Source organism: Phragmites australis, chromosome 19, assembly GCF_958298935.1.
Source record: "Phragmites australis chromosome 19, lpPhrAust1.1, whole genome shotgun sequence".
NCBI lineage: Eukaryota > Viridiplantae > Streptophyta > Magnoliopsida > Poales > Poaceae > Phragmites > Phragmites australis.
The window spans coordinates 17,500,274-17,525,059 of NC_084939.1; the positions used below are offsets into that span (position 1 = coordinate 17,500,274).

Here is a 24,786-nt window from a genome sequence, read left to right on the forward strand (position 1 = left end):
TCTATTGTGATAATAGTGAAGCCATTGCACAAGCCAATGAGCCTAGGTCGTATCAGAAGTCCAAGCACATATTACGGCTCTATCACCTTATCCGAGAGATCATAGATAGAGGTGATGTAAAGATATGCAAGGTGCACACGGATTCGAATATTGCTGATCCATTGATGAAGCCTCTCTTGCAGCTTAAGCATGAGGTGCACATGAGCTCTATGGGTATTAGATACTTGCATGATTGAGTTTTGTGCATGTGAGAGATGCCTATGTTTATGTGCTTTTGAATTATCGTTTATTTGGTTCCTTGAATAATTATCATTTACATTGATCAGCAAGTATGTGACTTGTTTATGAGACTTTTTGTTCTATTATGATGTTAATTCTAAATGATCCCTAATCTTGTATCATTATGTGGGATAATAATGATTCATAGATTAGCACATTGATTAACAGATGATCATATTTCACGGATCATAGATATGGAGATATCAAATCAATAATGTGGACACATGTTAGAGAACATGGTGTTGGATTGATCCACCTTGAGACACTGCTGGAATGTTATTTATTGTGCCTTCAGTTGTAGTGTCGAATGGTGTACCTGCAGGATCCTTTGACTTGAGATCATCTGAAGCGCCCCGGGTCATCCCCAATGCTTAAAACCTTTATTATATCAGTCACTGGATTAATCGCTGGTATATAAGAGTCTTACAACAAATGAAACCATAGTCATATAACAAATGGAGTGGTGAAATAACTCCACTAGGTGAATAAAACATATAGCACTAAGCAACAGTGCTCGAACAACATAGTCCACATCATCAGAGTGCACAACAGGGACAGCATGACGAACACTCCACTCCACAGGCAACTTGGGTGCGGATGTGACCGAGACCTACTCGTCAGCCTCACAGTCTGCTTTGGTGAAGTCTGGATCATCCTCTGAAAGCACAAGCAAGGGTGAGTACAAACGTACTCAGTAAGTCCCAACCCTTGCCCTACATCAAGGGGTATAAATACATGCATACAGTATTGACAAGGGAATAAGCTGTATGGTTAACTTTGCAGAAATGCCAAGTTTACTCATGCAAGGTTCATTTTTCATAAGGCAAGTTTTATGAAATCATATATCATTATTATTAAATGAAGGGGGGTTTCGGCCGTGGTGAAAGGTCACCAGCACCCAAGTCTTAATGTTGTTGGATACCCCGTCCACAGCAACTCACGGCATACAACCAGACCTATCTTCCAAAAACAGGCACACCTTGCCCACTCACACACCAAGGAAACGCATACAACCCATGCTAGTTGCTGTGACCGAACCGTAGTTCATCCATAACCGTGAACACGGCTATACGAATAGTTTTACCTCTGCAGAGTGGTACACTTTACCCACAAGCTGAGTTTGGCAACATACCACCATCGTGGCAGTGCGACTCAACAAAGCTATTACCCATCACAACATCATCTCACTAGCCGCCTACGGGAGCTAACAAAGGGTTCCTAACCTTTAACTAGGCCTCCAACAAGGTCGCCAAGCATGCACCCGCTTCCACCTGCTACATGGTTTCCCGTTGCACACCTACCTCCGGACAACCAGTAAACTAGCTGGTGGGGTTTAGACTAAGTCCTGCCACATACAGGGTCGAGTGGCTGTACTGTAAAGACTAGTTAGGATGTCACATCAACTCGGTCCTTAATCGAGCCAAGACAAACATCTCCACATGAAGCCTGCCACACAGGCAGCACTTTAACTACCAAGGCATTCCCAATGGAACCCTGACTTGCCCCGACTCTAACCAGTTCATAGTTATCATCATCATTATTCGTTAAGTTTTCCCATCCCAACAACTCACACAACACCAAAGCACTAAGTTTCACCCATTTCGCAAAACTAACAGTGATTAAACATGAAGTAATAGCAAAGTATACAGCCCTAAGCATACTAGCATCAAGGTGATCGTCTTAGCGTAATTAAAATAGCTGAGGCAAACATCCTAGGTTTATCAAGATCATATTCGGGATGGTAACAATTAGGATGGCTAATCTACAGTAGGTTATAACTAGATCATTAGTTTAAATTAAACCGATAAGTAATACTTCATGCAATTAATCTATGGAAAACGGCTGCTGCGGGTCGTGGTGATAAAACTGGGTTCAATATGATCAAAGAGAAAACGGATTGAGATTTACCTTCGTTGAAGTCCTTGAGAGGGTCATGCTCGACATTCTGCATTCCCGGCTCCTCCTCGAACGCTTCGGTTTTTGAAGCGCGGCACACAAACAACACGAACACGCAAATAAATACCAATAAAATATAAATAAATTTGAAATAAATATGAAACTGGTATGAAAAGGTAGGATTTGAATTTAGATGAATATCGGTGGAAGAATCATCGAAATTGGAGTTGAAATAGAGGAGAAACGGGCTTCGGAAGTTGATCGACAATTTAATTCAGGAAAAAGAAAATGGGAGAATATTCCCCGAAAAATCGGATTTTCATGAAAATAGGACAGGTTACTATGCTTTGTGGGCTGGCTTTAGTGGCGGTAGCTTTGGCTACTGGGTCGGCCTATGGGTCAAGGCGACCCAACCCGGCCCGAGGGAGGGCGACGATGGGAGGGGGACGGCGTCAAGGCCGAGCCAACCCGTCAGGTTTACACACAGAGAGGGAGGGAAACGACGGGGAGATAGCGGGGAACGGCGGCAATAGCCAAACGGTCGAGTGGCGCGAGGACGGCGGCACGAGGTTGCCCGCGGCGGGAGCTCGCTGGAAGGCTCGCCGCCGGTGGATGTGGGCCTCGGTTTGGACCAGGAGAAGGCCTACGGTAATCGGCTTGGCTCGGCAGAGCTACTGGGGAGCATATCGTCGATGAGCGACGGCCGGAACAAGGTCTATTTCTCACCAGAGTTGGGGAGGGCAGCGGCCGAATTCGGAATCCGCAGGGAGATGGTTTTGGGTCGATATTTTGGGCTCTGGAAGCTTGTACGCAGTGTAGGGAACACATTTCGCCATTTGGTTTGGTCGGTGGGGTACTGAAGGCAGCCAGCGACGGAGAGGGAGTGCGGTGGCCATGGCGGCACGGTGGAAGCTCAGGAGAGAGGTGGAAATGCTGAACAGAGGGGCTATGGAGGTGGAGTTAGGCTCGGTGAAGCTCACCATGGGTTTAATTGGCTGGCGGCAGCTCGGGGTCAGCAGATCGACGGTGGCGGCCGTCGAAAGGGAAGCACAGAGAGAATGCGAGAGAGAGAAAGGGAGAGAGGAGCAGTGCTTGCCTCAGTGAGCTTGGCAAGCGGTGGTGAGCTGCGAGGGAGCGCGAGGTGGGGTTTTTATAGCCGGGTGAGGGAGAGCGGAAGTGCGAGTAATGGGGGTCCATGGCAGAGCCGATGGTGTAGCGGTTTAGACTTCGCGCGGTGTGCGGTAGGAAGAGTCAAGCTCGGCAATCGAGTTAGCGACGTGCATGCTCATGCTGGCAATTCTCTCGGTCGTGGTCATCGTGTGCGATAGCAGTGGAAGAGGAGCGGCGAAATGGCGGTGTGCACGGCAGACCCTGATGAAGGTACGGGGCGGCGGAGTTAAGCGGGCGGTTGGCAGGAGGTTGTTGGCAGGCGGCGCAGCTCGGCTCGACGATGAGGTCCAGTGGCCGGTGAGCATGAATAGGTGCAAGCGCAAGCACGGGCTTAGGTGCTAGAGGAAGAGGAAGGAGACGGGGATGGGCCGGTTGCACGTGCAGGCTGCGAGAGAAGAACAGAAAAAGGAAGTGGGCCGGATGGGGAAGCTGGACCGAGGGAGAGGAAAAGAAAGGGGAGAGGGAGATGGGTTAGGCCGGGTTTCAGCCCAAGGAGAGAGAAAAGAGAAATGGTTTTGATTTTTGTTTGGATTTTGATTTGGAAATGGTTTTGGACTGATTTCTTTTGAACAAAATTTTGGATTTGGCTAAAAATTGGGATGTTACATCGTCATTGATTCCCAGAATGTGAAGTAACACACTTAGGGGCTTCCAAATGCTACTCCGTAACTAGGTAGTTATAAATGTAGTTTTCGGGTATGCTATGAAACATGTCTTGGGATATGAGCGATCAAGATGGAATTTGCCCCTCCTAGATAACGGGAGAGATATCTCTGGGCCCCTCGATGTGGATGGATTAAGAAAGTGCATGGCCATTCCAATGTGATTAAAGAGTTGATCACAAGATATTAATTCACTACGAGATCGAGTAAATGGTCGAGCTATCACAAGGGTGGCACGTATCTCGCATTGAGCTTGACTGGTATCGTGTGGTAAAGAGATAGGTGCATGAGTATATCAAGATTCAACTGATATGATCTTTGTGTGCATTCGGTTGTCAATATGTCCTGCTAGGTACCACTATTGACTTGCAATTCGGAAATGGTTTCTGGGTAGTGGCCGTTTACACATGAACCTAATGGGTCACACACTTAAAGGGATGGAATTTAAAACTTGCATGATCGACTCTAGTGCAAGTGGGAGATTGTTGGTGATTTTCCCTAAAGGCAATTGTATATGCAAATTGGATCTGCAAGTGGGATTTAATATGATTAAAGGTCAATTAGGGTTTAGAGTCATGATGAACTTTAATGTGATTAAAGGCCCATTAATGTGCTCTATATAAGAGGAGGCAGGGGTCGTGAGCTCATTGATTCAACCACCAAAAAACCCTGGCTGCCACCTCTTCCTGAACTCCCTACGAAATCCTAGCCAGGTGCGGTGCTAGCACACTGGCGTACGGAATTTCATCCCTGTACGTGTGGATACCGTGGAGGCACTGCAGCCGTTGCTGCGGTGCTGATCGGCGACAAGGACACTTCGACCAGATCAACTACTTCTTCTTCGTGGTCGACGAGACTGACTACTTTCTCTTCCTGGTCGACGAGTTGGTCAATGAGATCAACTACTTCCTCTTCGTGGTTGCGGTGGTGATCGACTACTTCCTCTTTGTGGTCGCGGAGCTGGTCGAGAAGTGACGTACTTGCTAGGAGCTGGTCGAGGAGCACGACGCACCTGCTCAGAGCTGGTCGAGGAGCAATGTACCTGTTCGAAGCTGGTCGAGGAGCGCGACGCACGTGCTCAGAGCTGGTTGGAGAGCTGCCTCTTCTGCATTGATGTGCACGACGTTGGATTGATCTACTCCAACTCTTCTTCCGCTGCGTTGCGCATCTAATGGTAACGATCTATGATTCCCTACTCTCATGGTTTTTGGTTGAACGCGGTGGAATTTTTTTTTGTTTTATGCTAGCATAGGCTATCCGTTCCCCAACAACAACTCATGGAGTAGCGGCGAAGCCAACAACACTCGGCCACTGCATGTGTGACAACATGGTATTCAGCCTCGGCACTCAAGCGGGAGACTGTCGTTTGCCTTTTGGAGGACCAAGAGACCAAATTATCTCTGAGGTACACACAGTAGCCGGAAGTGGAGCATTTGGAGTCGAGGTAGCCGGCCTAGTCGACGTCGAAGTAGGTCATCAGGGTCGTCAGGGTAGAAGTGCCGAGGTGAAGACCATAGCCGATGCTGCCTTTGACATACAGCAGAATCCGCTTGAGGAGTGCAAGATGCAGCTCACGCGGATCGTGCATGTAGAGGTACACCTGCTGGACCGCATATGCCAAGTCTGGACGGGTGTGGGTGAGGTACTGCAAGGCTCTTGCGAGGATCCTGTATTTGGTCGGATCGGCGACGAGCGCGCTATCCATCTCAGAAAGTTTAGCTCGAGAGTCAGTCGATGTACTAACAGAGTGACAATCGGACATTCCCGCGTGTTGGAGGAGATCAGTGGCGTACTGTCGCAGCGAGAGGAAGATGCCGCCGAAGAAGCAAGTGACTGAGATGCCAAGGAAAAAAATGAAGATCCCCCAGGTCCGTCATGGAAAATTCAGAGTGCATGAGAGCAATAATCTTTTGGAGTAGAGGAGTGGACGAAGCTGTGAGAATAATATCATCAACGTACAACAGGAGGTAAGAAAGATGGGTGCCATCCTGTAGGATGAAAAGAGAGGTGTCACAGGTTGAGGAGCGAAGCCCAGGATGCTGATATAAGATGCAAAACGCTGGTACCATGCATGGGGGGCTCGCTTAAGTCCATAGAGTGACTTCCGAAGAAGGCAGACATGCTCTGGGAAAGAAGGATCCATAAAATTAGTTGGCTGTTAGCAATACAATGTCTCGTCCAGAGTACCACGAAGGAAGGCATTTTTTACGTGTAGTTGGTGAATGGGCCAAGAGTGAGAGGCGGCAATGCTGAGAACAACGCGGATGGTGGAGGGCTTAACAACTAGACTGAATGTCTCATCAACGTCAATGCCAAGTTGTTGAGAATAGCCACGACCTACCCAACATGCTATGTGGCAAGCAAGAGAACCATCAGAATTGAATTCATGCTTGAAAATCCATTCACTGGATTGAGATTAGAGCTCGAAGGACAGGGAATGAGAGTCCAGGTGTAATTGTGAGAACACAAGGGAGTTTTGTGTTGATGATGAGTGATTGATATAATTGTTGATTTGGAGCCTTCGGTTTGCATAGCATGTTTCAATTGTGTTTGATTATGTTTATGGCTAACCAGGGTGAAAACAAAGGATGGCAGAGAGACATGTTTCTTGGCTCATGATGTGTAGGTGTATGGATAAGACATGGCGGTCGATGGCAAGGCGGTGAAGGGCAAGTAGAGGCTTGGTGCCGACGGAGCATGCTAGGGCGGGCGGAGCCATGGGCGATCCGCATCGCTCATGTGGAGGGTGCAAGAAAACATTGTGGGAACAAAAGGTGATGAAGATGGTGTCAACCAAGTCAAGGCGGAAAGGAGATGGCAAGTCGAGAGGAGGCCCGATGGCGGGAGCGCGAAGGCTTGAAGGCGTCAAAGGCCATGGCGGAGGTCGGACACGCGTCAACATCGAGGAGTCATGCTTGGAGAAGCATGCAAGGCGATTTTGCCAGTTTTTTCCTCAAAACCGGGGCGGAGTCGGAGGATGTGTGGCACCATCACGGAGCTTGCTTGGAGACAAAGTAGAGTGGTGAAGGTGCCGGGTTTGTCCGATGGACAACAAAATAGTTGGACCATTTTGCCCTTCGGAGATCTTTTGGATAAAGACTCACAATGTTCATGAGAAGCTGTGGCTAAAATTTTGTTGGATTTGGACCACGTTTAGTTGGATTTCTAGTTTGGATCTTATGTTCTGTACTGCAACTAGTTCGTAACTTCTGGTTCCTATCCAGAACATCTATGAACAGTGTTTATTTTGCAACCAGATCTTTTTCGAACTTTCCTGCTGGTTGGAGTACTGTTCATCAGGCTGGTCGGAGTTACTGCTCATCAGAATGGTCTGAGTACTGTTCATCATACTGGTTGAGTGTTGGTCATCAGTACTAGTCAGAGTACTATTCATCAGTACTGGTCGGTGAACTTTTGTTGTTCATTGTGAGCGTACTTTCGTGTTGTTTCCGCTATGCTTTGTGTTGCTCTTAGTTGTGTTTCGTTCTTGAGGAGGGTTGGGTTCGAATTAGACATAGACCTTGTTCCTTGATTAAGAATTTTTTTAAGGGCTCTTATTCACCCCCCCTCTCTAGTTGTTGTTCTGGTCCTTCAATTGGTATCAGAGCCAGGTCAAGGATCACCACACCTTTATCGGCTTTATGGTCCAAGAAGGCCATAAAGTTTCGTATTTTGATGGTTCTAACTATGCCTACTGGAAAACTCGCATGAGATCCTACCTTGAAAGTCAAGGATCTGCAGTGTGGAGCGTAGTTCAGAGCGCTCAATTTATGGTTCTCGATGTTCGTATTAGCCAAGCTCAAGTTGATGAGTTTGAAGCTAATAGCAAGGTGAGAAACATTCTCTTCTCTAGCTTGAATCGCTTTGAGTTTGATCGTGTCTCTGATCTTACTACTGCTTATGCTATTTGGACACGATTGCAAAACTTCCATGAGGGAACTACACAGGTCAAGGCCAGGTTGTTTGACACATACCGAAGAGAGTATGAAAACTTTAGGCAATTGCCTGGTGAGAGTGTAGAGTCCATGTTTAGCAGGTTTCAGGGGATAGTGAACAAGATGAGAGCGAATGGTAGACTTCCCTATGATGATCATGAGAGAGCTATAAAACTACTTTATAGTCTAGATCGTAAGGTTTGGGAGGTCAAAGTCACTGCTATCATTGAGTCCCCCAACTATGAAACTCTCACTGTGGATGAATTGTATAGCAAGGTTATATCTACTACGATTGACAATGAGACTAGAGCCAAATATGAGAATCAGTCAAACTCTTAGAATATAGCCTTGGTTTCAGGAGGTGACCAGTCGAGTGACAGTTCTGGTCTTACTAACACCTTACATTTTGGCTTTGCTTTATCATTTCTGGTTTTTGTCACAGAAGAACAAGTGGATGCTCTTGGAGATGAGGAGCTAGCGCTGATCATGAAGAAGTTCAACTGCTTCTATGACAACAGAAGAAACCGAAGGAGAGGCAACTCCAAGGGCTGTTTTGAGTGCGGCAATCCAAACCACTTCATCGCCGACTGCCCCAAGAAGAAGAAGAAGGTCGAGGCCGACAAGCAAAAGTACAAGAAGAAATACTTTGATTGTGAGGCTTTAAAGAAGGACTTCCGCAAGAAGTTCAAGGCAAAGGAACACACCTTCCTCGCCTCCCTCAACGACTTTGACGTCGACTCCGGCGATGATGATTCCTCCAGCTCAAGTGAGGGCGAGGACAATAAGAAGAAGGAGATCATCGACAACCTCAACGGTTTGTGCTTCATGGCCGACGACAACAGCGATGCCGAGTTGGACTCGGAGGTACAACTTTCTGCCGATGAGCTCTCTGTGAAAGTAGAGGAACTAGAAGATGCTTTGGTAGCTCAAGATCGCAATCTCAAGTTAGTTGTGCGTGAGCTTAGAGAATATAAAAGGAAAATTGAAAATGCTACCATGGAACTTGAATTGCTAAAATCTGCTCCCATAGTTGTAGATGAGACAGAGTGTGATGATTGTGGTGTCTATATGATTCAAATGTCTGATCTACAATCTAGGCATGCTTCTAAAGATATCCAAATGGGCCGTGCCTACTGGGCCGGTCCAAGGCACGGCCCGACCAGAGCCGAGATGGGCTGGGCCGGCACGGCACGAGGCCACGGGCAGTGCCTTGGCCGAGCGCGCGGCACGGCACGGCCCGACCCAGGCCGGCACGGGCACGGCACGGCCCAGCTCGGGCACAAGGCGGCCCAGGAGGCACGGCCGGCCCGAGCTGACATGGCACGGGCCGGGCACGCGGCGGCCTGCACGGCACGGCCCAGCACGACACGGTGGGCCCGGCACGGCACGGCCCACCGCGCCGGCTCGGCACGTGGCGGCCCACGGCACGGTAGGGCCGGCACGGCACGGCACGGCCAAGCGCGTGGGGCACGGCCTGGCCGGCACGTGGGGGCACGACGGGCCGGCGGGGGCACGCGGAACGGCCCGTTTAACCCGTTAACCCGATATTTTTGAATTTTATAGCCGTTTTGTGACCGTTTGAGCTCCAAAAAATTTGAAAAAAATGTCAAAAATCACCATTTTTCACCTATAAATAAAGGAGCACCCTGCCCTTCCATTCCACACCAGCAACACCATTTTCTCTCTTGTTTCCTCTTCTCATTCTTGTCTCAAAGTTCCTGAGAATTAGCGATAATTTGGCAAAATTAGTTTGAATTGTTGCAAAAAAATCCGAGCAATTCCAAAACCGTCATCCTGCTGACTTGTTGTCTTGAAGTTGAAGAAATCTTGGTGATTTTTTTGCATCGTTGTTGAGTCTTATTTTATTATTAGTTTTATTACTTGATTATTTCTAACTCTGAATATTTGCAATTTTTGTAGTGTCATTCGACATTGATCATGGATACCGGTGATCATGATACATCCATAGATCATGATTTTTTCTCTCCAATGATTCACAGGGGACTACGGCCCCTTTGATACTAGTGTTGCAGGTGATGATGGACCCGACAGTGAACCTCCGGTTGGTTCACATGCAGGTGATGTAGCAACAGTTCCATCATCAGGCTCTACAAGTGCGCACACATTAGCAAGCATCGGGTCTAAAAGATCAAGAGCCGGTACTTCCGAAGTTCGGCAAGACTTTGAAATGTTCTACAAAGAGGAAGATGGGGTAAGTGTCAGGTATGCTAGGTGTTATATTTGCAAACATGAATTATCTGCAAAGCCCTCGGGTGGAACGGGGCACTTGAAGAGGCACGCCACAAGTTGCAAGCGAAAGAGTGGAGCAGCCATGAAGCAGACAGTGTTGCAGTACAACCCCGACGGCTCTATTCGTCATTGGGAGTACGACTCTACCAATGCTCGAAAAGAGCTATGTCGCTTCATTGTAAGAGCGGATCTACCACTCAATATCGGTGAGTCTGCTGCATTTGAAGATTACATTAAGCAAGCTCATAATCCTAGGTTCACGCATGTTTCTAGACAGACAACTAGTAGGGATATGGTAAAATACTACAATGCGTGTCGTAATAAGCTTAAAGAAATGTTGCAAACATGTACATTTTCAGCTGCTTTGACCTCGAACATATGGGCAGGTAGGGCTAGAGAGGATTATCTTAGTGTGGTTGCTCATTTTGTTAATAATAATTGGGAATTAGAAAAGAGAATAATAGGTTTTCGTTTGATTGATAACGCGCATACCGGTGAAAATATTGCTGAAAAAATATCTCAAGTACTTGCAGACTTTGGTCTCACGAATAAAATATTTTCTATCACTTTAGATAATGCCGGTGCAAATTCTAGAGCAATGGATATTCTTACTCCGTTGTTTAGTACCTATGCTGAATCTTTCTTGTTACATCAACATTGTGCTTGTCATATTATCAATCTTATAGTAAAATCCGGTTTGAAGAGGTTGTCACAATACTTAGACGATTTTCGTACTGCAATATCTTTTGTGAACTCCTCTAACGAACGAATTGCAGCATATAAACAGTATTGTGTTGCAATGGGTGTGCGTCCACGTAAGTTTGCTCTGGACATGCCGGTGAGATGGAACTCTACTTTTTTTATGCTTAAAAATATTATACTATATATGAGCACATTTGGTGTGTTTATTCATACACATTACCATCAGCATGGGGGTCAAACTTTGCTCACGGAAGCGTATTGGTATGTTGCTAAAAGGATACTGGAGTTTCTTGAATTTTTTTATGATTCAACTGTGAGTTTATCAGGAGTTTATTATCCAACATCTTGTTTAGTAGTGCATAATATTGTTGAAATTGCTACTCATTTAAACAACTATGAAAATGACAATCTTCTAAGAGATTGTGTAGTTCCTATGAAATCTAAATTCTTAAAGTATTGGAAAGAAATTCCTTTGTTGTACGCCTTTGCCTTTATTTTAGATCCTAGAGCTAAAATTGTAGCTTTCTGTAGAGTTCTCGCAATTCTAGGTGATGCTCTTGGCCATGATTATTCTAATTATTATACTAATGTTCGTTCTAAGTTATTCAAAGTTTATAGTAAATATGAAACAAAGTATGGCGGAGTTCGCCTGCAACGACCTCCACTAGCACCCACAACAAGTAAGAAGACGACAACGTTGGGGAAAATATTTGGTGCAGGTTCTTCATCAAGAAGTTCAGACTCTTCGTCACGATCGTCTACGAGCACTGGAATTCCAACATCCGGCGGGGAGCGAACTACCTTCATCGACAGTGACGTTATCAGCCATGAACAAGAAAACTTCAATATACTGCAATGGTGGCATGAGCACAAGACGAATTATCCAGTGCTTTCACTGTTAGCGCGAGATTTGTTAACGGTTCCTGTATCTACAGTTTCTTCTGAGGTTGCCTTCAGTCTTACTGGAAGGATAATCGAAGAGAGAAGAACAAATCTGTCAAGTGAGATGGTTGAGATACTCACCATAGTAAAGGATTGGGAACAAGCTGAAGCACGAATGCAACACACTGCAGAAAACACTGAGCTTGAAGAATCATTCCAAAATTTGTATCTAGATGCTGATGAGAACGTGTAATTTCAAATTTTCTGAGCTAGGTTGTACTCTTTTTTCCTTTGCTAGAAAGGTTTTTAATGAGGCAACCTATCAATAAAGCTCATTTTTAGAATTAATCATGTGCCCCTATTATTTCTAAGTTTTTTATTTTATTCATGTTTTTTGTTTATTTTTTTAAAAATAACCCCCACGGCCCCACCCCCACCCACCTCTCCTCTCATCTTGGCCTATAAATACCATCTCAAACTCCATGTGTTCTTATCGGCCACCCATCTCTCTTTTTCTAGTTGCTAGCCATGTAGCCAGTAGCCACTTCACATCAAGAAACCAATTCCATCTTTCAATTCATGGATCAAGACGCCGAGAACTCGCGTGCATGGTCATGGGTGTGGCAACATTTTGAAAAGGTATTTAGAGAAATTAACGGGGAACAGGTAAGATTTGCTAAGTGTAATATATGCAGCAAAGAATTAGGTGCCAGATCTCCAAATAGAACGGGACACTTGAGGAAGCATATTAAATATTGCAAGCAAAATTCTGGGTTTCTAATGAAACCATGTAATTTTTGGAGCATAATCATAGGTTGTACTCTTTTTTCCTTCTAGTAGAAAGGTTTTTAACGAGGCAACCAATCAATAATGCTCTTATGTATTTATTTTCTATATTTTTATTATTTTTTGGATTTTTTTAGCTATTATTTTTGATTTTTTCCTATTTTCGGAGTGCTGACGGGCTGAGCGTGCCTCCACCGTGCCGGCCGGGTCCGTCGTGCCTTCCCGTGCCGACCTGGCCCGTCGTGTCTCCACCATGCCGGTCGGGCCCATCGTGCCAAACAGGCCCGTCGTGCCTCCACCGTGCCGACTGGGCTCGTTGTGCCGAACGGGCCCGTCGTGCCGACCGTGCCGTGGGCCGGCCCGGCACAGCACGGTGATAGCTGGGCCGTGCCGTGGGCCACCGACTCGGCACGCGGGCTGGCACAGCACGGCCCGTTACAGTAAATGGGCCAATCGGGCCGTGCCGAGCTAGGCCCGTGCCGGGCCGGCCCGGTTGGCCCATTTGGTCATCTTTGCATGCTTCTATGGTAGATGAGCTTGAAAAATCGAAGCTTGTTTTAGAAGAATTTCAATCTAGGCCTATTTTGTTAGGAGCTTGCAAAAATTGCCCAATCTTGAAATCTAAGCTTTTTGAAATCTATGCTAAGCTTAAGGATTTTGAGAAGAAACTAGTTCATGCTTCTAGCTCTAAGACTATTATTTCTACCTGTGATACATGTGCTTCCTTGTTAAATGAATTACATACTTGTCAGGCTGAAATGCTTAGATTGGAAGATGAGAACAAGCTGCATAGGTCTGTGTTGAGTTGGGTGTCTACTAGTGAACCACAATTGGGTATGATTGTGGAACAATTCAAGAGAGAGGATAGGGCTGGTGTCGGGCGTGACTACACCAGAGTGCCTTATGAATATGGGACAATTGGAGAGTGCAGTACCTCTGGAGTGAGTTCTTGTGAGAAATCTACTGCCACCAACTCCCAAAACAAATGTAAAGTTATCCGAGTTGAGCCACCCAAAATTCCTCCCAAGAAACAAATATGGATACCCAAGCCCAATGAGTACCGAAACCGGCTTGACACCGTTCCACCAATTCCTGAGAAAGGCAAGCCTAAACAGCCAAGACAGCCTCCTAGAGTGAATCCCAAACCTAATAGAGGAGTTAGATATCACTGTGAGTACTGTCACCATGAGGGTCACCTAGTTGAGTTTTGTTTTAGGTGCAAGAGAATCGAGAGACGTGAGTTTGAGTGGAACAACCAGGACATGTACTACCCTGCCCATGGTGTACATGAGCCTTTTCTTCAGGTTAGCCACAAACAATCGGCTCGCTCTCGTTGTGGTGGAACTGGTCGCATGGTTGTAGGTGGTTCTTTTGCCCGGCATGGACCTGGTCATGCTCTATATGGCTACGGCTCACATGCTCGTGGCTCTGAGTCTCAAGGCTTTGGCGAACCATGTTTTCCCCATCGTGGTGCTCGCTCCCCACTTGTGAGAAAGAATAAGTTTCCTCGTGCTAATCCTGTTTCTGGACGAGTGGCTTGACACTAGAATGCTTCATATTTCACTAACCCCAATGTTGAGTCATTCGCTCACAATTTCTCCCATTATTAGCAGGAGGACAGAGGTTTGGAGAACATGTGGATCATGGATTCTGGCTGTTCGCGCCACATGACCGGAAATCCCAAATATTTCTCCAGCCTCACCCTAGTGATGCAAAAAGAATACATCACTTTTGGGGATGACAGCAAAGGAAAGGTAATATCAGTTGGTGCCATCAAGGTAAATGATTACTTTGTACTCAAGGAGGTCGTTTTGGTCGACAACTTGAAGTACAATTTACTTTCAGTTTCGTAACTTCTTGAAGATGGCTTTGAAGTGCACTTTAAGAGAAATACTTCCCGTGTTATTGATTCTTTTGGTGATCTTATGTGTGGTATTTCTCCAGTTGAACGAGTGTTCAAAATGGATTTTTCAAAGTCTTTTGGTTCTTCTCGATGCTTAATGGTCAGCTCGACCTTTGAGCTTTGGAAGTGGCATAGGAGACTTGGTCACATGAGCTTTGATTTACTCTCTCGTTTGAGTGCTCTTGACCTTATCCAAGGATTGCCCAAGCTTAAGTTTGAAAAAGATTTGGTTTGTGCCCCTTGTCTTCCTGGGAAGATGATTGCTGCTTCTCACCCACCTGTCAAACAGGTGATAACTGATCACCCGGGAGAGCTTTTGCATATGAACACTGTTGGTCCATCACGTGTGTGTTCGGCAGGTGGAAAGTGGTATGTTCTTGTGATCGTTGACGATTTTTTGAGGTACTCTTGGGTGTTTTTCATAGAAGCAAAAGATGAGGTATTTTCTCATTTTTGATATTTGATTTTAAGGTTGAAGAATGAATTTCCTCGCAATGCCATGAGAGCTCTTCGCAGTGATAATAGCAAGGAATTCAAAAATGCTCAATTTCAGGCTTTTGTGCTGAACATGGTCTAGAGCATCAGTTTTCTTCACCTTATGTGCCTCAACAAAACGGTGTGGTTGAAAGAAAAAATTGGACTCTTGTTGAGATGGCTAGGATGATGCTCGATGAGCATAGGACTCCTAGAAAGTATTGGGCTAAGGCAATCAACACCGCTTGCCATGTTTCAAATTGAATTTTCTTGCATTCGATCTTGAACAGAACTTCCTATGACTTGAGAGTTGCAAGGGCACCCAAGGTAAATCACTTTCGTGTGTTTGGATGCAGGTGCTTCATTCTCAAGCAAGGTAATTTGGACAAATTTGAGTTCTGCTCATCTGATGGCATATTTCTTGGTTATGCCTTACATAGTCGTGCTTATCGTGTGCTTAATTTAAAAACTAACAAAATCATGGAAACATGTGAGGTTACTTTCGATGAAACTATGCCATGCACAACCCTTGCTTTTGAGACTACAGGTGAACAAGAATTGAGCGAGAGCATCTTTGTTGATGAGGACTTTCCAGCTCCAGTTGATGACGATGATGATGCTAGTTTCCATCCATCACCAGCCGCTCAAGAGCTGCCTTCTGTTTTCACTACATCAACAGAAGGTCCTGATGCTACTATTGCTTCCACATCTACTGCACCACTACATGATCAAGCAGAAGCTCTAGTTGTCGTTGAGGGGAGGCTACTTCAGAAAGAGAAGCCCCTCAGCACATTCAGCGCCGACACCCCTCACAGCAGATGATTGGTGGTTTGCATGAATGGACTACACGGTCAAGCTCAAATCAGATATCCCACTTTGCTCATTCTGTTTTTGTTGCTAATTTTGAGCCCAAAGATGTTGCACATGCGCTATCTGATTCAAATTGGGTTAATGCTATGCATGAGGAGCTAGAGAACATTGAGCAAAACCAAGTTTGGGTCCTAGTTGAGCCTTCCACAGGGTGTCATCCCATAGGTACAAAATGGATTTTCAAAAACAAACAGGGGGAGGACGGTCTAGTTGTGAGAAACAAGGCTAGGCTGGTGGCCCAGGGGTATAGCCAGAAAGAGGGTATAGATTATGAGGAAACTTTTGCTCCCATTGCTTGCTTAGAAGCCATTAGAATCCTTTAGCTTTTGCAGCCTCTAAGGGTTTCAACCTTTTTCAAATGGATGTCAAGAGTGCATTTCTAAACGGGTACATAGAGGAGAAAGTGTATGTTAGGCAACCCCCAGGTATCGAGAACCCAAAACACCCAGACAGAGTCTACAAGCTTCACAAAGCTTTGTATGGTTTAAAATAATCCCCTAGAGCTTGATATGCTAGGTTGAAAACCTTTTTGATTAAAAACGGGTTTGAAATGGGTTAGGTGGATAAAACTCTGTTTCTCCTCAAGCATGGCAATAACTTTCTCTTGGTTGAGATATATGTGGATGATATCATTTTTGTTGGTTCATCTCATGCTTTAGTTGCCAAGTTTGCAGAGACTATGAGCAAAGAATTTAAAATGTCCATGATGGGTGAGCTGAATTTCTTCCTTGGACTTCAAATCAAGCAAACCAAGGAAGGTACCTTCATCCACCAGAGCAAGTACACCAAACATGTGTTGCGGAAGTTTGACATGACGGATGCCAAGCCCATGTCAACTCTCATGCCCGTGTCGGCAGCTCTGGATGTGAATGAAAATGGTGAAGCAGTGGATCAAAAGGAGTACCGGAGCATGATTGCTTTTGTACTTAACTTCTACGAGGCCAGACATACAATTATCCTTGTGTCTGTGCGCTCATTTTCAAGCGTCTCTGAGAACCTCACATCGCCAAGCCGTCAAGCGGATTATGAGGTATCTCTACTTTACTCCCGAGCATGGTCTGTGGTACTCTGCATCAGCGACACTCACACTTCGCGGTTACTCCGATGCGGATTTTGCTGGGTGTCTATTGATCGCAAGTCCACTTCTGGAACATGTCAGTTCCTTGGATCTTCTCTTGTGTGTTGGTCTTCCCGCAAGCAATCCAGTGTAGCTCAATCCACCACTGAAGCTGAATGTGTAGCAGCTGCTAGTTGTTGCTCCAAACTATTGTGGATGATTGCTACTTTAAAGGTTTTTGGGTTGAGCTTTCAAAGCGTGCCACTTTTATGTGACAGCACCAGTGCTATAAGCGTTGCCGAAAACTCCGTGCTTCACTCAAAGACAAAACGCATAGATGTGAGATTCCATTTCTTGAGATACCACTATGAAAAGGGTGATATTGATCTTTGTCATGTGGATACCCATAATCAAATTGCAGATATATTCTCCAAACCGCATCATCAATCCACCTTTGCTCGCTTGTGAGGGGAACTTGGTGTCTGCCTTCCTTTTTGAGTTGGAGAGTTTTTGGTTCTCTTGTAGTATTGTGTACATTTGTGCTTTCCTTTGCTCTTTTATGTACACCTTATGAGATACTCTGTTTATTCATTGCATCTCATCATGTATCATATGATCATCATGTGCAAAATGCATTTTAGCGAGCTTCTCTTATATGTTCATAGCACTTGCTGGTACTAGTTATGAATTTGTGCTAAGTGTAGTAGATGTATACCAATTTGTGCAAGCTTAGGCTCTTTGTGAGATATGCTACAAAATCTGTTCAGCAAGCTTGTCTTTTAAAAGGAAGAATTTGAAATATGAATATTGAACTTAATCACTTGTCACCCTTGAGGATTTGCTTTAGCTGAATCAGTGCTTGAATTAGGGCTACTTCTGTGAAAAGCTTATGCTAGTCCTCCTTGATCAGCTCAGCGGATTGGGGAACATTGCACTATGTTCTTTGTCTTTATAAATGTTTAGCCCATGATTAACCCTTGGGAGAGCTTATGCTCTTTTGTGTCGCAAAGGCACAACTTGCTTTGGCCTTGTGAAAATTTGCATATTGTGAATAACATGTTAAGTCAATCAAAATGAATGATTCATGTCATTTGCCAAGGAAGTAAACCCATGGTGGCTAAAGTTGATATGAGAAAAATCTTTGCATCCACCGTGTACTCGTCTATGGTCACTAGTGCTCAGCACAACGTGTTCGTGTGAATGATCGCATGTACTCGTCTGTAGTCGCTAGTGTTCTTTGACAGTGGTCGTGAATGTCCTGTACGTGGTTGTGTGTGACCAATACGTGGTCGTGAATATCCTGTGTGTGGTTGTAGGTGGCTCGCGAGTAGTCGCTGAGTGGTTGAGCAGCTCCTCCGAGCAGTGCTCGCGTGTATGTGCTCGATTGGGATCTATAGATGGGCCAAAGTAATTGATCAAAGAATGAAAAAAGACAATCTGTACTAGTTAAAATAGGCTAAGTATGTTATTTTAACCTGGTCAAACTAAGGCTTGGATCGATATGTGGGTGTTTGCAAAGCTCATTGAGTGGAACTTGGTTAACTGGTTTGAGCTTGACATAGCACTAGTTTTTACTTAATCCTTGTACTGATCATGTAACCGTGGATGCTTCTGTGGTGACATCTTTTGTATTTTGAAAGACATGATCAAAACTTGCTTTTACTCCCGATGCTTGTAACATAGTATCATTTAGGGACTTTGTGTGCCTTTGAGCTATAGTTTTTACTCTTCTTAGTGCTTTTATATGTCTAGTCCCTTCAAGTGCTTTGTAATCTATATGTGAAGCTTTGTAGGCTTGCACCTCATATGCACCCTATTTCATGGCATGCTTGCTTGTGAGCTTGATGTTTGAATTGCCAAAAGGGTGAGAGTTTACAAAAACAGGGGGAGAGTGAAGAAAGGGGGAGAGGGGAGAGATTGCATAGTAAGGGAGAGATGGCCAAAATAATGAGAAGATGCACAAGTAAGGGGGAGTGTGCATTTTATTGAGCCAACGTGCTCCTCAAACATTGAGGGGGAGCTTGTGCTTATACTCATTTTGCACAGTTGAGTTCATTTGTGCTCTATCTTGGAAACCGATGCTTTTTGTGAGTTTTGAACTTCTATGACTGCGTTGAGCTTTAACCTAATTCTTTTGGGGCCATATGAATTCTCGGTTGTGTTGAGTCGTTGCCTAATTGTTTGGGAACCAAGAAGTTCTTCTTTGCTTTTCTCCGGCTTTTCTTGTTTTTCTCATTTAAGTGACCTTGTGTTTGCTTTTCTTTGGCTTTTGGTCACTTAGATGAATTTCTTTTCTTTTATAATTATCAAATCAATATCTTTGTGTTTTAGTGTTGTCAATGCACTCATCAAGGGGGAGATTGAGAACACAAGGGAGTTTTGTGTTGTTGATGATGAGTGATTGATGTAATTGTTGATTTGGAGCCGTCGGTTTTCATAGCATGTTTAAATTGTGTTTGATTATGTTTATGACTAACCGGGGGTGAAAACAGAGGATGACGGAGAGACATGTTTCTTGGCTCATGATGTGTAGGTGTATGGATGCGACATGGCGGTCGACGGCAAGGCGATGAAGGGCAAGTGGAGGCTTGATGTCGACGGATCGTGCTAGGCCAGGTGGAGCCATGGGCAATCCGCATAGCTCACGTGGAGGGCGTAAGAAAACATGGTGGGAAGAGAACGTGATAAAGATGGTATCGACCAAGTCAAGGCGGAAAGGTGATAGCAAGTCGAGAGGCAGACCGGTGGCGGGAGCGCGAAGGCTTGAAGGCGTCAAAGGTCATGGCGGAGGTCAAACACATGTCGACATCGAGGAGTCATGCTTGGAGAAGCATGTAAGGCGGTTTTGCCAATATTTTTTCTCAAAACAAGGGTCAGAGTCAGAGGATGTGTGGCACCATCACGGAGCTTGCTTGGAGACGAAACAGAGTGGTGAAGGCGCCGGCTCTGTCCGATGGACAACAAAATAGTTGGACCATTTTGCCCTTCGGGGATAATATCTATGTATTAGTCTTTAGGGGCATTTTAGGAATTGTCCATTTTGCCTATATATATGGGAGAGGGCTGGTGTAAAGGAGCTCTCTGAGACAAAAAACAGAGCACGTGAACACCTCTCCAGGACCTATCTTCATTTGGATATTTTCTTAGGCTTGATTAGGATTTCAAGAGAGAGTAGTTATAGTTCATAGCTCTAAACTTTATCTCATCAAGAGTGAGAGGATGAAGGGCGGCTTCTAAGCCAGGTATCTATGAATCTTGCTAAGTTCATATTTCTATTCATCAATTGCTTAGCAAACCTGTGATGCTTTTGATCTCCCTCTCGTTTATCTCTTGTTCTTGAAGTTTTAGTTGATTTTTCACTCCTCGCTTTTGGCAGTGATTTTGTTGGGTCAAAAGGTTGCTAGGACTTGTGTGAGAACATCTAGGGTGATCCTATTTAATCTCCCTCACACGAGCAACCTGAAGTCCTTTTTTCTAAGCATTTTCCTCTCCACTTGTGTTTTGGTCAAATCCACGAAATAAAGATTGAAATCTTGATCTCTTTGAGGAGATCTTTTGGATAAAGACTCATAGTATTCGTGAGAAGCTGTGGCTAAAATTTTGTTGGATTTAGACCATGTTTAGTTGGATTTCTAGTTTGGATCTTGTGTTCTGGGCTGTAGTTTTTCAGTACTGCAACCAGTTCATAACTTCTGGTTCCTATCCAAAACATCCGTGAACAGTGTGTTATTTTGCAACCTGATCTTTTTCGAACCTTCCTGCAGGTCGGAGTATTGTTCATCTGGTTGGTCAGAGTACTGTTCATCAGACTGGTCGGAGTACTGTTCATCAGATTGGTCGAGTGGTGCCCATCAGTACTGGCCAGAGTACTGTTCATCAGTACTGGGCGGAGTACTGTTCATCAATACTGGTCAGTGAACTTTTGCTGTTCGCTGTGAGCGCACTTTCGTGTTGTTTCCGCTGTGCTTTGTGTTGCTCTTAGTTGTGTTTCGTTCTTATGGAGGGTTGGGTTCAAATTGGACAAAGGCCTTGTTCATTGATTAAGAATTTTTTAAGGGCTCCTATTCAGCCCCCCTCTAGTCGTTGTTCCCATCCTTCATATTGGCCATGAGAGCCTGGTACTCATCAGACATCGCACGGTTCCAATTGGCATCGGCAAGAGCACTCATGTAGTTGCAAGGAACTGGAGAAATGGAGGAGTGCAAGGCCGAGAGGTTTAAGCACTGGACGGGCTTGACAATCTCGGTGGTGGCACGAGTCACCATGTGGTGAGGGTCGGGCCAAGGACAAGGAACCAGGCTGGCCAGAGGTGCAACGGGCACCTCTGCGATAACCGGTCTAGGTGAGATGCCGACTTGTGGTGGTGCGGCATTAGCTGGAGGTACAGGAACCTCTGCAACAGCCGGCGGAGGAAGCGGTGGGGAGTCGGCCGGAGGCGCGAAGACCTCTGTGACAGTTGGCTGGTGGGGGTGTGGAGAGCCGGTCGGAGGCGTGAATACCTCTACGATAGCTGGTGGTGACATTTGAAGCGGCAGCTCCTCGGTATCATCTAGCGACCTTTGCATGTGCGGCGTGCGCGACAACGTGGGGGTGAGGATGCATGGTGGCGGGGGGCATAGACTTGAAAGAGCTGTGGGATGCAAACGGGAACACATTCTCATCGAACATAACATGACGTGAGATGATCACACGATTCGTGGCGAGGTCGAGGTAGTGGTAACCTTTGTGGGAGCTAGGATAATCGAGGAAAACACACGCAACAAAACGCGGTGATAGTTTGTTTGCCAAGGTGCAGGATGTGTTTGGGTAGCATAGGCAACCAAAAACACGGAGATGTGAATATGCTAGTTGTTGTTGGTGGAGTCAGTGGTAGGGTGTGGAATTTTGAATGGTAGACGAGGGACGGCGATTAAGCAAGTATGTGGCGGTGGCAAGGGCTTCGGCCCAGTAAGCTGGCGGCATATGGGCATGAATAAGAAGTGTGCAGACAATGTTGTTGAGAGTGCGAAGGGCACGCTTAGCCTTGCCATTTTGCTGTGATGTATATGGGCATGATAAGCGTAGGAGAATGCCATGGCGAAGAAGGAAGTCAGAGGTGGCTTGATTGACAAATTCAGTGCAGTTGTCAGCCTGAATGGATTTGAGTGGGAGACCAAATTGAGTATGCACGTAAGCTTGAAAATAGACAATAGTAGAGTATACATCGGATTTTCTTTAGAGAGGAAAGGTCCAGCAATAGTGAGAAAAATCATTAGTAATGACCAAATAGTATTGAAACCCCGAGATACTTAAAACAGGAGATGTCCAAACATCGCAATGTATTAACTCAAATGGGAATGATGGCTGGGTGACATAACAACTGAACAGAAGGCACACATGTTTGCCCAATTGACAGGCGTGACATAGGGCGCGATCGTCTTTATTACATGCAATAAGAGACGAATTTTGTAAAGTGTGGAGGGCGGGGGCGCTGGGGTGGCCGAGACGCTGGTGCCACAAACATGTAGAGGTCTCCATTGCTATTGCATCGAAGCGCATGTGCCAAGGTCGATGGTGATGGTGGCACAAACGTGTAGAAGTCCCATTGCTATTGCACCGAAGAATCTCGCGCTGCGTCCGGATGTCCTTGACAGAGAAACCACAAGAGTCAAATTCAATGGAGCATGAATTGTCTCGAGTGAATTGTCGGACAGAGATGGGATTTTTTTTTGTACGGATGGAACAAGTAAGACATTGTTTAAGAGAAAGTTGGATGAAGGAGTAGGGAGGATGGTAGTTTCATGAAAGGAGACAGGAACGGTGGCGCCATTGCATACGGTGACAGAAGAAGGAGATAGTAGGGGTCGGGGGAAAGGAGGTAACCATCTGTTGCAGTCATGTGTGTTGTAGCACTGGAATCAATGATCCATTGTCCCGAAGCTTGAGTGGACAACCCATTCATAGCGACAATGAGGTCGGCTTGATCCCAGGCGGGCTACATGGGCATCAGTGGAGGCATGTGGGTGGGGCAAACGTCGTGTGGTAGGCCTGCGGTTGAACTGGCGGGTGCGGACTCAGAAGGCCAACACCACAGGTGGCAGCGCGCCACTGTGAAGCATTGGGCGGCATGCCCCATGGATTGAAGCATATCGAGGGGCCTTGTACCTAGGGAGAAAGGCTTCGGGGCCTGATGGCCCCTGGTTCTTCCTGCGACGGTTCTTGCTATTGCGATGCTTGGAGAAGCCTGAGGACACGCCCGGGGAGGCACCAGCGGAGGCCCAGGCACACCCACCCACAATGGAAGTCAGTGTTGTAGTAGATGCCAGGAGTGCGGTGCGGTAGCAATGCTGGAGGCGTGTGTGGCTTGCATCTTCGCTAGTAGCAGGGAGGTGCGAGCCGAGACGAAGCTGGGGAAGGGATCCTTCCCGGCGAGGATGTCGGCCTGGTGGCTGAACCGCAGGGCAAGACCGCTTAGCAGGTTGAGGACGAGCTGAGAGTTGGAGATGGGGTGGCCGATGTCATGGAGCGAGTTAGCGAGCTGCTTCAGGCGTTGACAGTAGGCCGAGACTGACAGATCACCCTGGAAGAGCGTGTGGAACTGGTTGTTGATGTAGATGGCTCACGATTTTTTGTTGCTGCGGAAGGTACCTTCAATGGCAACCCAAAGATTGCGAGTGTTTTGGTCCGGCTCCATGGTGACATCCAGAACATCATCGGAGATGGAGCCAAACAGCCAGGAGAGAACGGCGTAGTCGGCTTGAACCCATGAGGGATCCGCCGGCATGGGGGCGAAGCCATCGATGTGATGAAGAAGGCCGAATTTGCCGCACATCGTCGTGAAGAATTGGCTCCACTTGGTGTAGTTGGAGACTGCCAGATTGAGTGTGATCGGGACATGCGTCTTCACGTTAACGACGTTGAAGGAAGTCGAGGAGGGGGAGATCGCTGTGGACACAACATTCGTGGTGCTGGGGGTGGTCTTGGTGGAGGCCATGGCGGAGGCACGGGGGGGGGGGGGGGTGGAGGCAGTAGAGGCTAGGGTTTAAGCTGGTGGGCCAGCGGAGTGCCAGCGGTCGGGTAGGGTTTGACGAGAGGTCTAAGACCGAGATCCTGATACCATGTAGAAATGCGAGGCTCGGAGAGAATTGCGCATGCGCCGCACACAGCACGTAGGGCAAGGGTGCACAACTTTATAGAAGCTTAAGCCAACAACTGTTGGTTGAGGAGATTACAATCGGTTTGCGAAAGGAAACAAACGAGGCAGATATACAACTACCAAAACAAGATATGGACAGCTATAAAAATTCTATCTATAATAGGGACGAGCCCCACAGCTAGCCTGCTGCCGTGAAACCCCTGCTGTGTGGAACCTCCACCAGCCTGGAGACCGAACATGACTCCACCCCAACACCCATGGGCCCGCCTATAGCACCGCTTGACGCCAACGCAACAAAACCCAGGCAAAAAAAAAACATGCATGCATATTGAATTCCTTTCGTCGAATAAGTTATCGTTCGGTAGGACCTCTCCCTCTCTAACTCTCAAACACATGCCCATAATCCTAAGTAGAACAAGAGATAATGTATGGTGGATATTCCTATGTTTTATTTCAATCTATAAATCATGTTACAATGGGGTGTCTCCTTTCGTTTATAGTCTGAATAGCCTCATCTCCGAGAAGGAGTAGAAGTCGGTAAAGTTACTACTAGGACTTCTAGTCCTATTTAGGAACAAGAGATAGTGTATGGTGGATACTTCTATATTTTATTTTAATCTGTAAATTATGTTACAATGAGGTGTCTCTTTTGTATATAGTCCGAATAGCCCCCATCTCCCAAAGGAAGTATAAGTCGGTAAAGTTGCTCACTTGGACTTCTAGTCCCATTCCAATAGAAATTTAACACGTCAAAGCACCGTAGTTGATCCCGCGCGCGTGCCATG

General features: G+C 46.1%; 3 protein-coding genes across 3 annotated transcripts; 1 reads left to right on the top strand and 2 right to left on the bottom strand.

The window, feature by feature from the left end:
• Nucleotides 1-5,460: 5,460 nt before the first annotated feature.
• LOC133900217 (uncharacterized mitochondrial protein AtMg00810-like) lies at nucleotides 5,461-5,769 on the bottom strand. Its single transcript, XM_062341336.1, has one exon. It carries the CDS (start codon nucleotides 5,767-5,769, stop codon nucleotides 5,461-5,463), a length of 309 nt encoding a protein of 102 aa, XP_062197320.1.
• A 9,988-nt stretch (nucleotides 5,770-15,757) lies between these two features.
• On the top strand, nucleotides 15,758-19,477 carry LOC133900218 (uncharacterized). The gene is made up of 3 exons (XM_062341338.1): nucleotides 15,758-15,931; nucleotides 16,369-16,839; nucleotides 19,400-19,477. The coding sequence occupies exons 1-3, from the start codon at nucleotides 15,758-15,760 to the stop codon at nucleotides 19,475-19,477; spliced, it is 723 nt and encodes a 240-aa protein (XP_062197322.1).
• Nucleotides 19,478-23,149: 3,672 nt separating this feature from the next.
• Nucleotides 23,150-23,839, bottom strand: LOC133900219 (uncharacterized). Its single transcript, XM_062341339.1, has 2 exons — nucleotides 23,494-23,839; nucleotides 23,150-23,412 (listed from the first exon to the last, which is right to left on the bottom strand). Exons 1-2 carry the CDS (start codon nucleotides 23,837-23,839, stop codon nucleotides 23,150-23,152), a joined length of 609 nt encoding a protein of 202 aa, XP_062197323.1.
• Between the last annotated feature and the right edge of the window lie 947 nt (nucleotides 23,840-24,786).